A 17,031-nucleotide genomic window follows, 5' to 3' on the forward strand; every position below is an offset into this window, starting at 1 on the left:
GGCGAGAAACGTCTTTATTCTCGTATCTTCACATTTCATATTCTCCCATATTACATGATAGTATTACCATAAAAATGGATTTCCCCAAGTCTCCAGGAAGAGCACGATGATTATCCTGTGGTTTCTAATTCCTCCGGGAGATTTCTAGCCTACTTGGGAAGGAGGATCTAATCCGTAAGAGGTAGGGGCGCCCTGGTGGTTCTGTCAGTTGAGCGTCCAACTCTTGATCTTGAGTCCAGTCGTGATCTCACCGGTGGTTCAGGAGTTCGAACCCTGCATCGGGCTTTGCGCTGACAGCGCAGAGCCTGCTTGGGATTCTCTCTCCCTGTCTCTCTCTGCTCCTCCCCCGCTCAAAATAAATCAACTTAAAAATTTTTTTTTAATCTGCTAAGGTAACAAATACTTTTGGGATGCTAGAGTTGCCAAATGAAAGGAAGTGGGCTGACTTCGGGCCTGCCAGGTTTCTCCACTCCACACCCCACTTCTGTTGTTTGTGGTATGTGTAGTAGCCAAACTCTGTTAAGTGCTTAATGTGTCGAAGCCTCAGAACATTCTAGTGGAACAGGTGCTACTCAGAAAAGTAACACATGCAAAGGTAAAAAAGTACAACAATAAAAAAAGCTCTCTGTCCCATCAGAGCCCTACATTCTGTGGTTTCCCTTTGCAGTGCAGACCCCCCTTTGTCAGTTTCTGGCAATTTTTTTTTTTTTTTTTTTTGGTAAATCCAAACGTGTCTGTCTATTGAGGTATGTCCAGTTTGCCCTTTTCAGATAGAGAAATGGAGGCTTAGGTCGCGGTTGGCAGGTCAGAAGAGCCTACTGATAGCTAACCTCCCCACGCTGACTGCCTTCTGCCCTTAACAGCACTTGTACTTTAGCTAAAGTGATCCTCACAGGAACCCCGCAGGGGTGGACGCCCATACTGCAGATGAGGGCACAGCCTCCCCCAAGTAAGGGCCAGAATGTGGGCTGACAGGGAGGCTTCTACGCAGGACACTTAGTAGACACCATCTCGTTGCACCGCTGCTTGTCACTGACTCAGGTTTTGCCTTCACGAGGTCCTGAGACCTAGTGGTCACCTCTGAAAACCAATCAGGCATGCCCGGAGTTGAGGGAGGGCCTTCAGCTCGATCCAGAAGGACAGGTAGGTTTTGTGTTTAAGCTTGTAGTAAAACATTCAAGCAACACACATGCATAGGGGTGAAAAGTTGTTGCCCCCGCTCCCTTGCCCACTGCCAGACTCGTGTATTTTTTCATATCTGCCTCCCAGAGGTCACCCTTGGCAGCCTTGGAGAGTGAATCCTTCCAGATTGGCAGGTTTAAATTTTTTAATGTTTATTTTTGAGAACGAGCGCACACAAGTGAGGGCGGGGCGGAGGGAGAGAGGGAGGCACAGAATCCAAAGCAGGCTCCAGGTTCTGAGCTGTCAGCACAGAGCCCGATGAGGGGCTCAAACCCTCGAACCTCCAAGATCGTGACCTGAGCTGAAGTCGGACGCGTAATCGATTGAGCCACCCAGGCACCCTCCCCCCTTTTTTTTTAAATTTTTTTTCTTTTAAATCAGACTGGTAGGTTTAAATGCAGACCCTACCATGTAGCTATGTGACCTTGGACGAGTGACCATTTTGTGACTCTGTTGCCCCATGTGTCAAATGGGGTAATAGTACATTCCCCTGATATGTGGGAATTGAATGAATACATTCTTTGAATGGAAATTGCTCTGTGTTAGTTACTGTTATGCACATGTAGAATTAGCTTTGCTTGCATCTTGCTTTCTCTATGTCCTGGAGGTCCTTGTCAGTGCATTGTGCACTGAGTTCCAAAACCACACTGAACCAGAAGCTATTTAATCAGTCTGCTGTTGAGTGACATTGAGCTGGTTTCCTTTGGACACACTTGGGAAAGACTTCCCAAAGTCTGACATCAGGGAGTGTATAAATGCATTTGGGATGTTGATTCCTTCCAAAAGACTAGCATGGTAGCATTTTACATGTCATTTGTTGTTTGGAGAGATCATTTGGGCCCGTAGTGCAGAACTTGAAAGGTTTACAAAGACATGCAGTCTTTTTAAGGAAGAAAAAAACAACATAAACAATGAAAAGTAAATCTGTCCCTTCCAGAAGCCACCATTGCAGGGTGGGATTACTGGAGCTGGGTGGGGAGCACCAGTTCAAGTTGGGTATTAGCTTGCTAGAGGGGGCACAGCTTGCCAGTGGCAAAGGTTCAGTCCTGGACCTCATTCGCCAGGCGCTCCGAGTCTCAACTCTGCCAAGTTGCAGGACTTCAGCACCTTGGTTCTGAGAGAAAAGGCCACAGAGGTGACTTTAGGTGTTTCCATTCCCTCTGGAACAAGTGAGCCGCCTTTTGTGTTCCTAGCAGAGCTTTGGACTTTGCTAATAAAGTCTGGCCTTCTCTGACTTTGTCCCTGGACCCCTGACTCTCCATCTAACCTGGAGACTTCCAGTCCTAAAAAATGATAACTAAGGTCTATTAAAATGAAATACAAGGGCACCTGGGTGGCTCAGTCAGTTAAGCATCCGACTCTTGATTTCGGCTTAGGTCATGATCCCGCAGTTCGTAGGCTCGAGCCCTGAATCAGGCTCTGCATTGACAGTGGCAGCCTGCTTGGGATTCTCTGTCTCCCTCTGCCCCTCTCCTGCTTGCTCTTTCTCCTCTCTCTCTCTCTCTCTCTCTCTCTCTCTCTCTCTCTCTCTCTCAAAATAAGTAAACATTAAAAAAAAAAAAAAAACAGTTCTGCTTCTGGTATGATGCATTAGGTTTCTAACAACCATCTCCCTGCAGATAACTCTACATTCTAGACAAAATACCAAAAACCAAAACAAAACTACTGGAAACCTCAGGATAGCGATTAAAAAGCAGGTGGATTTGGGGGAGGCAGTTGAAAGTTGCAGCAAGAGCCCCCACCACAGTAGTTTTCTGGCGTGTGTGTGTTTGCCTACGGTGTTAACTGAGGGCAGGCCGCGGCCCCTGGCACTGTGCCAGGCAGCTAAAACTCAGGTAGAAAAGTGTCTATCTTACTGGCCTGAAGAAGCAGAGGACAGAACCCTGAATAACCACACCTACTGGAAAGGAGGGTGCCAGGGAAGGGAAACCCCAAGTTGTATGTATAAATTCAACCCAAGTCTCTTGCTGACCACTGGGCTATGGATGTGTGGGGCCAACTCAGCATAACTGAAGCAAACTGGATTTACACTGTCAGCAACTACAACAGTGTGAATCTGGGATTTCCAGATCTCCCCAAGACAAGAACATTCACATCCTTTGGAGGAATATAACAGAATCCAGAATGGCTACAATGTAACAATATCTGGGACACAAGGCAGAATTACCCAATATACATAGAATGAGGGAAATGTGACTCCTTTTCAAGGGAAAAGACAAGATGACCAAGAGAACCCAAGTGTTGGGGGGGTGGTGCTTGGCTGGCTCAGAGCACATGACTCTTGATCTCATGGTTGTGAGTTCAAGCCCCACACTGGGCGTGGAGCATATGTTAAGGAAATTTTTAAAAAGTTGGAATCAACAGACAAGGACTTTAAACCAATTACTACAATTACACTCATTGAGGTAAAAGAAACATACATGTATAATGTTGCAAAATAGGAAGTCCCCACAGAGAAAGAAAATGGAAACAACCAAATGGATGTTCTAACACTGAAAATACAATATCAGCAATTTTTAAAATTCACTGGTAGACCCAACAGCAGAAAGGGGATGAGCGATTTCATGCACTGGAACTACATTCATAGGAATTACCCAGTCTGAAAAAGAGGAAAAGACCTTTTAAATAAAGTCTTGAAAGCAGCCTTACCAAAATAACACTACAATCAAGGGAACTGTGATTCAGGTGATCCTGGATTTGTCATCAGAAATGGGAGGCCAGAGATCGGAACGTCGTCAAGGTATGGCAAAGAAACGGTCAACCCCAGGATTCTATAGCCAGTGAAGACCAGCCGTTTTCAGATAAACGGAGACTAAAGAGAACTTGTCACCGGCAAAAACGACACTATACAAAATGTTAATGGAAGTCCTTCAAGTTCAAGCAAAAGTTCTGGCCTTGCCTTGCAGAATCTGTAATGCGTGGAGATGTAACCTGGAGCTACAAAATGGTGGGAAGGGTGGAACGGACCAGCGGCCTACGCAGTGGCCGTGTAAGTGAAGTGGTTCAATGCTGACCCTAAATAGACCGAGAAGAGGTAAGGATGTGTGTTTAATCCCTAGAGCAGTACTAAAAGCTGAAGTACCAAGAGAGAAGTCTCAAAGCATTCAAAAAAGCATTCATAAATCCAACAGAAGACAGGAGAGAGGAAAGAGGAACGGAAAGGGAAAGTAAATAAATCGATAGATCCAATTTGGCCCTATCAATATTTCCACAAACTTGCTGGAAAGAGGAAGGAGTCGGTTGCAGGGGCAGGAAGCATCGGCTGCCACACAGCTGGGTGTGAACACCACCCCCCTCACCCCACCCACCCACCCACCCCACCCCCCCCCCCCCCCCCCGGCCAGGGGCCTCCGGCTCTGTGCACAGGCATTTAAGCACAAGGGACAATCTGGAGAAGAAGACGCACCCAAGTACCCACCACCATTTTGCCACTTGCTTTCCTCGCCATCATTTGTCATTCGCAGTGTTCTAGTTCATTCCGGCTAAGTGCTGTCTGTTCTGTTGCACGGCTTGAGACCCTTTCAGCTGCTGTCAGACACTGTGTCGGATGGTTGGCCAACACATGGACACTTGTGCGCGTCCACTGCTAAGGGAGGACACCCGGGAAGGCGATTGCTGGCATAGATTACGTGCATCCTTTGCTTGACGAGCTGTTGCCAAATCCCTGTCCAAAGTGATGAATCCCGGTTACCTTACCCCGGTCTTTCGGGAGAAGGACCATTTCCCCTGAATTTCCCCTTTACGGGTGAGGACTCCCCGAAGCACAACCTGTGTCTGGGCCAGTCGTGTAGGAGAGGGCATAGGGAAAGCATTTGGCCAGTTGCCCGTTTTCAGGAAGATAGCGGTAGGAGCCCCGCTAATTAATTACAGGCTTTTTATGCCAGGCCGCGTCTTAGGCTCTAGGGCAGCCGCGTGTAGGTGAAACTTCACTTTGATCTTAGCCTGAGGTGCTCTCCCAGATGTCACCTGCCTTCTTGAGGGTGGGGACAAGGTCCACCTCCTTACCAACACATTTCCCAGGGACTCCTCATGGTGGTGCTTCTGAATAAGTTACAGGTCACTCATTTGTTCGGTAAATATTTTGAGCTTCCAGGACATACTTCCTCCAGCAGGGAAGAAGTGAGAAGAAAGCACCAAAAAAAGATAAAAAACAATCCTGCCTTCAGGATGCCTGGCTGGCTCTCTGGGTGGAGCCTGCAACTCCTGATCTCCGGGTTGTGAGTTCAAGCCCCATGCTGGGTGTCCACATTACTTTAAAATCTTTAGGGGCGCCTGGGTGACTCAGTCTGTTGAGTGACTTCAGCTCAGGTCTGATCTCATAGTTGGTGGTTTCGAGCCCAGCATGGGGCTCGCTGCTGTCAGCCTGTCAGCGCAGAGCCGGCTTCGGATCCTCTTTCCCCTTCTCTCTGCCCCTCCTCCACTTGCGCTCTCCCCAAAATATTTTTTAAATAATAATAAAGTCTTTAAAGAAAAAAAAAACCCTGCCCTCCATGAAGCTTTGCTTTTGATGGGGATGCGTGAAGACTGGGTACATACTGTGGCACCCGTGCTGTTTAATCTCGCTTCAGATACAGCGAGACAGACCGATGTGCTCCATGGACCCCCTCTCCCACCTCCTCCCACATAGGGGTCACAGAGGCTTGAACCAGAGCATGCAGGGGAGAAAGAAAGCAGAAAGCATTCACTGTTCCAATCTGATTTTATTGAAAAGGAAACATACAAAAATCATGTACAAAAAAAATTAACCAAACATGTACAGAAAATTCATTCCAGTATCTACAGCAGCGCATATACAGTATTTTACAGGCTGGGCCATCCCTCCCCACTCCCAGACTCCTCCCTCTTCTGCGATTTCCCCCCCTCCCTGACTCCCCTGTCTTCCCCCCAGCGCTTCGCCCTGGGGACTAAGGCTGGGGCGGTTTCCGCCAAAATATCCCACCCCCCCAATGAATGCCAGTGGTCACACGTGCTCTCTCTAAACCTATGCAATGGGATTGATGGGGGCGGGGGGTGGTCACGGGCAGAGCACAGGATTCACAGTCTGGGCCCCTCCTGGCCACCCCCAGATGAAGGTGAGGCAGGCATGCCCACCACCCGCCGGCTGGCTCAGGGAAGATGGCTGGGCGCTGGGCTGGGGCAGCCAATCAGACCCACCCCGTTCTCTGGCTCCAGGAGGCTAGTGGTCACGTTTGGCTCATTTGCTCTTCACGGGCCCCCTCCCCAGGAGGAGGGGGGGAAGCACCAGGGGCCTGAGGCCAGGCCCAAAGTGAAGGAGCACTGGGAGGGAGACTCCCCCAGTGTCACCCCTGCAGCTGGAACGGGCAGCCAGCACCAGCAGCCTTTCCTGAGATGGTGGTGGGCGGCAGAGGCGGGCGGCTCTGTCCCCACCCTCTCCGTCACCGCCGCCTTCAGACGCTCAGTCCGTCAGCCCTCTCTCCCCTGGCTTCTCTGCCAGGGACCCAGGAGTCCACATCTCCGTCAGTGCACCCAGGCCAGGCCGGGGCTGGGGCTGGAGTGGCTGCCCTGGCCCGCCCCTGGGACAGGCAGGGCTGGTAGTCCGGTATGCTACATGGTGCAGAAAAAGTCCCCCGCGCTGGCCAGGGCATCAGGAGGTGGGAGGGTCCTGCCCCCCAAGTCCCCGACGTCCACCGGGCGGGTGCAGGCACCTAATTGGGCTCCATCTCCGGGGCCCCGCGGGCCCTGGGTAAGGGCAGGAGTCCCATGATGAGATTGTACAGGACCCTCCAGGGTGAGGGGCGGTGTCGCTGCTGCTCCTCTTGTCTCTAGGGAGAGAGAGAGAAGAGGAAGTTGGAGCGGGCTAGTGGCAGGGGCGTTGGGTGGTTAGGCCCAAGGGCAGCAAGCGGGGGAGGCACAGTCCTAAGAGCGATCTACAGTCTGAACCAACCCCTCAGAGCCTAGGTACTCTTGTCGTTAATTGGGCCCAAGTCCCAGTTCCTCGACCACCTGGGCTCATGTCGTCCCTCAAAGGACGACGGCATCCTCGTCTAGAGCAGAACAGGATGGAGAGGATGCAGACAAGACAGAATGCTCTCAGCACAGTGCTTGCTTGGAGCAGGGGTGCCCCTCGTCTCCAGTTTCCAGAAAGTCACCAAAGTCAGCCAAGGCTGGGGGTGGGGGAGGCGGCAGGGGAGTCTGGATGGCAGCCTGTCCCGCCCTCCCCTCAAAGGTTGGCAAGTGGGAGAGAAGGGAGCAGGGAACCCACGGTCTCAGCAATTCTATTTTTCTTTTTTAATGTTTATTTATTTTTGAGAGACAGACAGTTACAGAGACAGAGTGTGAATGGGGGAGGGGCAGAGAGAGGGAGATACAGAATCCGAAGCAGGCTCCGGGCTCTGAGCCGTCAGCACAGAGCCCGACGTGGCGCTCGAACTCACGAGCTGTGAGATCATGACCTGAGCCAAAGTCAGCCGCCCAACTGACTGAGCCGCCCAGGAGCCCCGGTCTCAGCAATTCTAGAACAATCTGTAAAAGGACAAGAACTGGGAACCACAGTTCACGTTCTGTGTGGAGGCTGTGTGGAAACATATCCAGGCAAAGCTAACCCCTGCCCTCCTCCCCAGTGACAGGATGAAGGCTTGGGGTGGCCTCCAGGCCCCTCTCAGTTCCAAATTGCTAACAAAGCGAGAACAAAAGATACTAGATACAAGAAAAGAGTCCCCACCGGTAAAAATTAAACGTAAGCTGTAGCACTCTCCCGCTCCTATCCTGAGTGCATGGCCGGGCCCTGTGCTTAAAAGCAGGGCCCACCTAGTCTCAGCCCCATGAAGAGAGGAGAAAGCCATCTTACAGCTGAGGACAAGGTCAGATAAGCCATCCTAATGATCCTAGTGGGTGCCAGGGTGTGGGATGCCTTGTACCAGCCCCTGCCCCCTCATTACTCCCTCCTTCAGCCAGGAGGTAGCAAAGGGGGCACGTCAGAATGACATTAGTTACAAAGCCTACCAATGGCACACTGCTACAGGGCCACCTGGCACAGACATCTCTGTGAGCAAGCTGGCAATCATCTAGTAAAGCCGGGGCGGGGGGGTGCGCAGCACCCCAGGATCTACCCTGGGGGTACACACAAGTGCACCAGAGATGGGCATCGTTTGGAAGACACCAAAAACACCACCAGCACCACCAGCACCGCCAAAAAAACAAGCAACAAAAAAAGCCAGTAACATTTGAAGCATTTTTAAAAATCCTAAATATCCACCAGTGAGAAAATGAACAAGGATACTATACGATCCGATAGAATGCTACACAGCAGCGAAAATGTATGAGCTAAAAGCTTCTTTGCCCCCATGGCTCAATCTCAAAGCACCATACAGGGAGGGGGAAAGTTTGGAGAGGAACACACCATGTCGTGTACATTAAGCCAAAAAGCATCCTACCAACCTAAGCACTGTCTGTGGCCTGATAAATATGTAGTGAAAGAATCAGCACCCGGGGGGGGCCAGGGGACAAGCCAACTTGAGAGGTTTCCTTCGGAAAGGAGGAGAAGAGGGTCAAGGGAAGGGAACAAGGGGCTTCACAACATCCGGGTTTTGTTTTTCTTTCAATAAGCAAGCCGTGCGGGTGTAATGTTCGGATTGGACAGAGCCGGGTGGTGGGCGCGCTGATATTTGTTATTCTCTGTTCTCCGCTGCAGGCTTCACAGATTTTGTTTTAGAGGCCGAGGTGTGGGCTTGGGGGCGGGGCGTCCCGCGGGGCGGGGCTCCAGGGCCCGCCCCCCGCCGCCCGGGAAGCTGGGTGACGCGCTGCCGGCCGCGCGCCGGCGGGTGGGAGGGGCGGGCGCGGCCGCGCCGCCGCTGCTGACTCACCGGCTATAAATAGCCCGGGATATATGAGCCGCTCCGCCGAGCGCCGCCCTCAGTCCCCGAGGCCGCGGGCCACGGGCGCGCCGCGGCGCTCGAGGCGGTCCGGGCCCCTGCCCGGGCTGTGCCCGCCGCGGCGCGGGCCCTTCGGCAGGTCCGCGGGCCCGCCGCCCCTCCCACCTGCCTGTCCCCGGCGCGACCCCGCCGCGCCGGGCGGCAGCTGCCGCACATCTGGCGGGGCGGCCCGCAGCCCCCTCCCGGGCGGGAAGTCCCACCTGCCGTCTACCCCTCCCCCAGCACTCACCCGCCGCTCGTACAGCGCGTTGAGGTCGTCCGCCATCCGCCGCAGCTGGGCCCCGATCTCCCGGGCCCACTGCTCCTCCTCCCCCCGGACTCCCGGGGCTGCCTGGGTGGGGCCGCCCGCCAGGGCCCCCGGGGCGCTGGGCACCGGCGATTCCAGGTGCTGCTCTGCCGGCGAGAGTGAGGGCTGAGGACCTGGGGAAAGCCGGGGGGGAGGGGGGGGGGGCGTGATCAGCACCCACCACCCCTCTAGGCCCTGAGGTGTTCCCGAGGGACCAATTAGCCAGGGCCCGCTTCTCCCTTTTCCAGCCTCCTGGTTTCCTTTCTACTCCCCGCCTCATTTCTAGCAATTCTGTTTTCCCCTCCTAAAGTCAGGTTTCTCAGCTTCTACTCCCCAGGTATCAGGAAGCAAGAAGAGGCCCGGAGGAGGCCTCTCTGGGGGCCACCTGTCTAGCCAGCTACCACCCTCACTACCCACGTTAGTCTGGAAGTCCTTCCTCTCATCCGACCTAACTCTTCCAAAACGGGACCAAATTTTGCCTGTTCCATTTACCAGACGGGGAAACTAAGGCCCACCCTAAGAAGTGGCCCAAGGTCACATAGGGATAAGGCGACTGACTACACCCAGTCACAAGCCTCAGGTCTCCTGCCCTCTCGTGTCCAACCACAGTGAAGCCACACCCCCCGGATGTGGCAGGGGCATGGAGACCAGAAGGCCAGACTGGCTGCCTCCGAGCTCGGGCCTGGGTGGGGGGGGGCTGGGATTCGGGAGATGCCTTCCTGCCTCACCCCCTTCTGAGCAGCCCCGAAGTCTCTTCCTCCCTCCTTGCCACACCAGGTCCCGGTGTGAGGGATCTCTAAGGCCTAAGATCGGGGCCTCAGTTTCCACACCTGTGACTGTGGGCTTGAAACCGGGTCCCCTCTTGCCCCCGCTGCCGGGGAACTCAGCCGGGGAAGTTTTCTCTCCCCTGACCTCCCTGGGCTTCAGGCACAGGGTGCGGGGGTTGGGGTGGAGAGAGAAGCCAGGAGCGTCTTCCCTGCCACCGAGTGTGCTCCCCGGGATGGGGCGAGCAGGGCACCACAGGGTTAACAGCCCATCCGGCAGGGGACCTTTAACCCTTCCTTTCCCAAGACTCACTTTCCCACTCCCGCCTCCCCCACCCCCACTTTCCCCGCACAATGGCCCCTCCCCCTCTCCTCTCTCCACCCGGACTGCGGAGAGGGGCGGCCCTGGCCGGAGATGCAGATGAAGGCAAAAGGCCACCCTCCCCTAAGTCCTGAAGTGACAGTCCTCTCGCTCTGCCCACACTCTCCCCAACCACGGTCCTCTGGGAGGTTAAGGAGACCCAGACTGGGGGGGGGGGGGGGGGGGGGGGGCGGTGCTGGGAAACAGCTGCTGCCCCAGGCCCGGAAAAGGCCGTGGGCTGCAACTCGGGGACTGCAGTCAGATTCCAGGAGGGACTTCCCACTCGGCCTCCCCCCTTCCCCCCCCCCACCCCCAGCCTCCCACTCCTTCTTCCTGCTTCTTGCAACACAAAGACCACACTGGCCACACCCTCCCTGTGGCCCGGCCGGCTCGCCGCCTCCCCCCACTCGCTCCCACTTCTCCAGTCCCTCAGTGTCTGTTTCCCGGCTCCCAGCATCCCGGGGCGCCAGTTGTGGGGCGGCACTCACCGTCGGGGCGCGGACCTCGGGGCCGGCTGCGGGGACCCCCAGGCCAGCGGGGGCCCCCCAGGGCGGCGGTGACGGCGGGCGGGGCGGTGGGGGCGCAGAGGTAGGCGGCGGGCAGCAGGGCGGGGGCGGCGGGGGCGGCGGGCAGGCCGGGCTCGCAGAGGCCGCAGGACACGGCCGAGGGCACCAGGCGGCTGAGGGGAAAAGGGCGCGGGCCGTCGCGGGCCAGGCCCTCTACGGGCTCCGGGGAGCTGCCCTCCTGGCGTGCTCGGGCCATGGCGCTCCCTGGGGCCTGCAGGACAGGGGGAGAGGGGTGCGGTCAGCGGGGAAGTGCAGAGGGCACCAGGGCCCCACAATACACACACCCTACCTGGGGGACACGGGACACCCCCTCTCCTGCACGCGGCCATCAGCACACTTGGGGGGTCAGGGAAGCCCAAGGATGGCTCCCACAGAACACAGGGCCCCGGATGGGGGACTGTAGGTGTGCGTGATGGCCCCACAAGACACACACCCACCGAGGATCTGATGCAGGGCACCTGGCCGGTGGGGACAGCCTCCCCCACACATGGTGATGGGCACACATGAGGGACAAGGAGGTACAGGATGGAGGCACAGCAAGTCCAAGGGCTCACGCGGGACCCAGATGGAGGGGTCTGTCAGGTGTGTGTGTGTGTGTGTGTGTGTGTGTGTGTGTGTGTGTGTGTATGAGAGCTGACAGCCTCACAACACAAACTCACCCAGCCTGGGAGTCCCGGGGGGGGGGGGGGGGGGGGCATGGCCTGGTGGGGCTAACTTCCGGAACACAGTGATGGGCACACACAGGGACTCATGCAGGACCCAAATGGAAGAGACCACGGATGGGTGCGAAAGGCCCACGGCACACAGATAAGGACTCACTCAGGACTGGCCAGCCTGACCTCCTCCCCCCTCATCTCCCACTTGCACAGAAACACCGAGATGGTTCCAGTCTCCGACACTGCTACCCAGTGCGGGACGCGCCCACGGTGGCCACAACGTGGACATACAGACACTCAGACCGTCCGAAGGCGTAGACACACAACATACTGGCTGGCGCGACCCGTCCCCTCCATCCCCGTGTACACACACACACACACACACACACACACACCGCCAGAATCTCACATGCTGACCCACTGTTGATATGCCCGTGGACACACACACGCAACGCAGCCATCGCAAACACGGAAACACACTGAACAGGCACTGCCAGACTTTGCAAACACACACGCCCCTCCCCCCCGCACACCCAAGAGGTAAGACCTACGCGCCCATCAACACGAAACACATCCACGGCCACATGCAGACCAACAGGACCGAAACACGCCCCCTTGTCACCAACTCTCGGCCCCCAGGACCCATGTACGTCGGGCCCCCACAGGCACAGGTCACCGGACCCAGATGCGTCACCACACACGCCGGGCCACGGCCACGACCCACGGATGCAGGCGAGCAGACATCAACTCACCCTCCTCCGCCAACTGTCAGCCCCGGACACACACGCACACACCGCGGCTAACTCTAATCCCACACAGCCCTGGCAACGCACACCTAAAGCACCCACAGAAAACACTGGTCTCACGTGACCGACATAAACACTACACACGCAGCCCACATGACACACATGAGCCAGCCGATCACAGAGAGAAGCCCCTCAGACCCAGCGCGCGCGCGCGCGCGCGCGCGCGCACACACGCACCTGGACAGAACACAGACACCGAGAGAACTCACACACGCGCCTGGACAGCACACAGACGTCGCATTCAGCACGCGCACCGTCACAAACGCTTAGCTGAGACACATGCCCTGGAGATGCACACACACACAGTCACAGACAGTCCACACCGTGGACGCAAGCCCAGCACATGGGGCAAGCCACACACAGACGGACCCACAAACACAGCTCACTCTCGCAGCACACAAACACTCCGTCCACCCGCCGTGGCACGCGCAGGCGACACAGACCCACGGAGTCACCCCCACACAGCGCGCGCGCGCACACACACAACTCTCACCGAGACCCCCCCCCACCCCAGGTACAGCACACATAAACAACACCCACCCCTCCGGCAGGGCACACACAGACAGAGCCTCGCATACATGAATGCACACGGGGACTCCAGCGCCCACGGCGACGGGCCACAGCCCCAACACTCCCCTGGACTGGCACCGCCACTCCCAGCAGACCCCAGCACAAACTCGGAGACAGGCACACGCACACACCCAGGCGAGACACCTGCAGATCCACAACCCCGCACACGCGCGCTCCCACGGCGGGCCCAGACTCCCCCCTCCGCTGTCACAGCACCCCCCCCACCCCGCCGCCGCCACGTGCGCCCGCCCCGCCCGCCAGGCGAGCGCGGGGCCAATAACCGGCTGTTGCTGGGGCGCAGCCCCCGCCCGTAGGAGCCGCAGACTCCACGGCCCGCGTGCCGCCCCCTGTCGCCGCCCCCAGCGGGCGCGCGCCTGGGGTGTGGCCGCCCCGACAAGCCGGGCCCCCCCCCCCCGCCCGCCCCTCCCGGACTGCGGGGGCCGGGGCAGTCGGGGTCGACTCACTTCCCCGGGCCCGCACTGGCCGCCAGGGGGCGCTGCCGAGCCCGCACCCCATTGTTTGTAAACAAACCCGCCAGACCGCTGAGGCACCTGCGCTCCCGGACCCTTAGCGCCTCCCGCCCAGCGACCCCAGCCCAGGGTCGCTGGTGGGGTGGAGGGCGGGGAGAGAGGGAGGCACGCTGTGGGGATGCAGCGCGCCCCCACTGCTCTCCCAGCGCACTCCTGCCACCTCCTCCAGGGAGCCCACCCGGCCTGGCCCATCGCGGCCAGCGAGGACTCGGGGTGCGCACACTCACCCCGGGGGCATGAACACGCCGGAGGGGGCGGCGATGGGGGGGCGGGCGGCTTCCTTCAAGAGGGCGCGCCCGCCGAGCGCCGCTCGCTGCGACGGCTGCTGCTGCTGCTGCTGCTGCTGCTGCGGCCGCTGCTACTGCTGCTCTAACTGCAGTGGCGGCTGCTGTGGCTGTGGCTGCCGCTGCTCCTGCTCCGGCTGCAGGCGCGTCCGCGTCGTGGCCGCCGCTGCCGATTTTGCTGCCGCCGCCGCCGCCGGGCGCCCGCTCGCATGTGGCTCGCGCCGCGTCTCAGGCCGCCCGGCGGATCCCCGGCCCGCTCGGCGGCCGCCCCGCCCCGCCCCGCCCCGCCCCCGCCCCCGCCCGGCGGGTCCCACGCCCCGCCCCCGCGTGACGCCACGGCCCCGCCCGCCCGCCCGCCCGCCGCGGACAAGTCGGGACTTGCAGGCGCGCGCCGCGCCCCCTACCTCCGCGCGGGGGTTTCCCTGCAGCCGGGGGCGGGGCAGTGCCTGGCCCCGGGGAGAGGGGGACCGAGGCGCGCGGACGGGGGCCCCGCCCAGACAGCGGGACAGCCGGACACCCACGCTGACACACTGACACACTGACTGAGACCCACAGACACACGCGCCCGGAGACGTGTACGCAGGCTGACCGACTGGCGCTCCGGGGTACACAAAGTCACGTGCTGACAGGGCCACGGGGACACGCCGACTCGCAGGCACACGGCCACGCACAGACGCACACCCCGGGCGGGGGCGTGGATGTGCAGACTCCCACACCGGGGCACACACACTCCCGCACCCAGGCACAAACGCATAGTCCGGCTGGACGAGAGGGTCACAGGCACACGCAGACCGACACCATGGCGGGGGGTGTGTTGCACAAGCACCCGCACTGATGAGCGCATCCAGACCCACAAACTGTGTTCACAGACGTCCCCACGGAACAGGCACCCACAACACACACACACACTCACAGGCTGAGAGCTTCTCAGGACACACGCACGCTTCCTGATAGGCGCAGCGGGACATACACACACACACCTGTCACAGGGACACCTGGACACACAGCGCGATCTAGGTGACACTCCCACTCCTACAGGGACACACGCAAACACGCCCACACCAATTCACAGCTGGCACGTTAAAACTGTCAGAAATGGACTTTCACAGACACAGATCGAGTTAGACATCAACAAAAATTGACCCCCGATACGGTCACAAAGTCACACCTGTAAAAGGTTCCCGGTAACTGGCCCACTGACAGGACACACTCTGGAGCATGCACACCTAGCCACACTTGCCACAAATCTGACGGGGCACCCAGGGAAGAAGGAAGCCCCAGGCACCTGACGGGGACATGCCCGGGCAGCCCCTGCACTGAGGTACACCCCTGCCTTCTGGCTTTCACTTCCCTTTCTCAGTTTCTCTTTGTCATTCTTGCCCTCTCTTGGACTTGGTGACCCTCTATCCTTCCCCCCCCCCCCCCCCCCCCCCGCCTCCCGCCAAGGGCTCCGGAGCTCGGTCTCCTGTACACCTTCAGTTCCCTCTATGTCCCCCCCACTCAGGGCCAGTGGCCTCTGAGTGCCCAGCACTGGGCTGACTGAGAAGGATGCCAGACCGGAGCAAAGGTGGGCTTCTCCAGGTTCTCAAATGTGGTTCCCCTGGGGGCCAGGTCCCTCCATTTCCCAAGAGAAACAGGAAATGCACATCTCCTGTGAAATCTCCTGACTTGAGATATTGGGGAGTTGGGGGGGGGGGCGCCTGGCTGGCTCAGTCCGAAGGGCAAGCAACTCTTAAGCTCCAGATCATGAGTTCAGGCCCCACATTGGGTGTAGAGCTTACTCACTAAATAAATAAATACTGGGGACTAATTCAGCCTTCCTTCCCTTCCTTCATTCATTCGTTTCCCTTTTCTTTCTCCCTTCCAGTGTTTTTCAAACTGTGGATCACGAGCAAACCATGGATTGTGAAATCACTTTTGTGGGTCTTGTTTTTACTGAACTTTATTGAGCTGTATTTATATGTAATTAACTTCACTCTTTTAGGTGTAAGGTTTGGTGAGTTGTGACTAATGCATGCTCTGTGTAAATGTGCGTGCACCACCGCAATCAAGATTCAGAACATTTCTTTTTTTCCATTTTTTAAAGTTTATTTATTTTGAGAGAGGAGAGAGAGCACGAGTAGAGGAGGGGCAGAGAGAGAGGAAGAGAGAGAGAATCCCAAGCGGGCTCTACACATCAGCGCAGAGCCCAATGCCGGGGGTTCGAACTCACAAACTGTCAGATCATGACCAAACCAAGAGTCGGATGTTTAACCCACTGAGCCGCCCAGGCACCCCAAGTTCCGGAACATTTCTATCGCCCCAAATACTCCCCTGGTGCCCCTTTATAGCCAATCCCTTGACTTGTGACTTGAGTGGCTCATGACCAGACTTAAAAAAAAAAAAAAAAGAAAGAAAGAAAAGAAAAAGAATATCATTTAAAACTATCATGAATGGGGCGCCTGGGTGGCGCAGTCGGTTAGGCGTCCGACTTCAGCCAGGTCACGATCTCGCGCTCCGTGAGTTCAAGCCCCGTGTCAGGCTCAGGGCTGATGGCTCAGAGCCTGGAGCCTGTTTCAGATTCTGTGTCTCCCTCTCTCTCTGCCCCTCCCCCGTTCATGCTCTGTCTCTCTCTGTCCCAAAAATAAATAAATGTTGAAAAAAAAATAAATAAATAAAACTATCGTGAAGTCAAAGGAAAATGTTGCTTTGTGAAAATTTTCTTTATACATCAGGAATACATACCAGGTCACAAAGAGTGTGTGTTTCTGACCGTAAACCAAGTTTAAAGGTGTTTGAGAAACGCTGCTTTAGACCTTTATGAAATGAGATCATGCATGGGAGTCAAGTGAGTGCAGCGTCTGACACATAGTGAGCACCTCATAAATGTTAGCTCTTATCACTAGTAATACTAATTATTGTCCGTGTTTGCACTGTGCCTGGCAAACCCAGCCCTGGGCTAGCTCACAGTCTATCCTTACTTACAGATCTGTCCCCTCCAGCTGCCTCATCTAAGACTGGACACCAGGAAGCCAGATGTGTTGGAATGTTAGAAAACAAAACAAAACAAAACAAAAAAACCGAGTGTGACGATTGGTGGGGAGAGAGGTGTGGGCCAAGAGTTTACCAGGCCATCAACATGGTCACCTGTTAAG

At 56.9% G+C, this 17,031-nt stretch overlaps 1 protein-coding gene across 5 annotated transcripts; it reads right to left on the reverse strand.

Annotated features, from left to right (window-relative positions):
* Positions 1-6,059: 6,059 nt before the first annotated feature.
* On the reverse strand, positions 6,060-15,126 carry BBC3 (BCL2 binding component 3). 5 transcript variants are annotated; one of them, XM_047837088.1, is made up of 4 exons: positions 15,066-15,126; positions 10,974-11,262; positions 9,304-9,494; positions 6,060-6,965 (listed from the first exon to the last, which is right to left on the reverse strand). In XM_047837088.1, the coding sequence occupies exons 2-4, from the start codon at positions 11,245-11,247 to the stop codon at positions 6,849-6,851; spliced, it is 582 nt and encodes a 193-aa protein (XP_047693044.1). In that variant the 5' UTR covers positions 11,248-11,262; positions 15,066-15,126; the 3' UTR covers positions 6,060-6,848. The 5 variants fall into 5 exon arrangements, with proteins under 5 accessions (XP_047693044.1, XP_047693043.1, XP_047693046.1 ...); XM_047837087.1 differs by lacking the exon at positions 15,066-15,126 and adding an exon at positions 13,841-14,156; XM_047837090.1 differs by lacking the exon at positions 15,066-15,126 and adding an exon at positions 13,215-13,248.
* Between the last annotated feature and the right edge of the window lie 1,905 nt (positions 15,127-17,031).

Source organism: Prionailurus viverrinus, chromosome E2, assembly GCF_022837055.1.
Source record: "Prionailurus viverrinus isolate Anna chromosome E2, UM_Priviv_1.0, whole genome shotgun sequence".
NCBI classification, from domain to species: domain Eukaryota; kingdom Metazoa; phylum Chordata; class Mammalia; order Carnivora; family Felidae; genus Prionailurus; species Prionailurus viverrinus.

Excerpts from the sequence above, each read along its gene's own strand:
- BBC3 (XM_047837086.1), bottom strand. The coding sequence starts at position 11,749 with ATGCCCCCCCCCCCCCCCCCCCCGGGACTCCCAGGCTGG. Across the intron at positions 11,263-11,710 it reads CCCCGGGACTCCCAGGCTGG|GCCCCAGGGAGCGCCATGGC; the intron begins GTGAGTTTGTGT and ends CCTGTCCTGCAG. Across the intron at positions 6,966-9,303 it reads ACGCGCTGTACGAGCGGCGG|AGACAAGAGGAGCAGCAGCG; the intron begins GTGAGTGCTGGG and ends CTCTCTCCCTAG.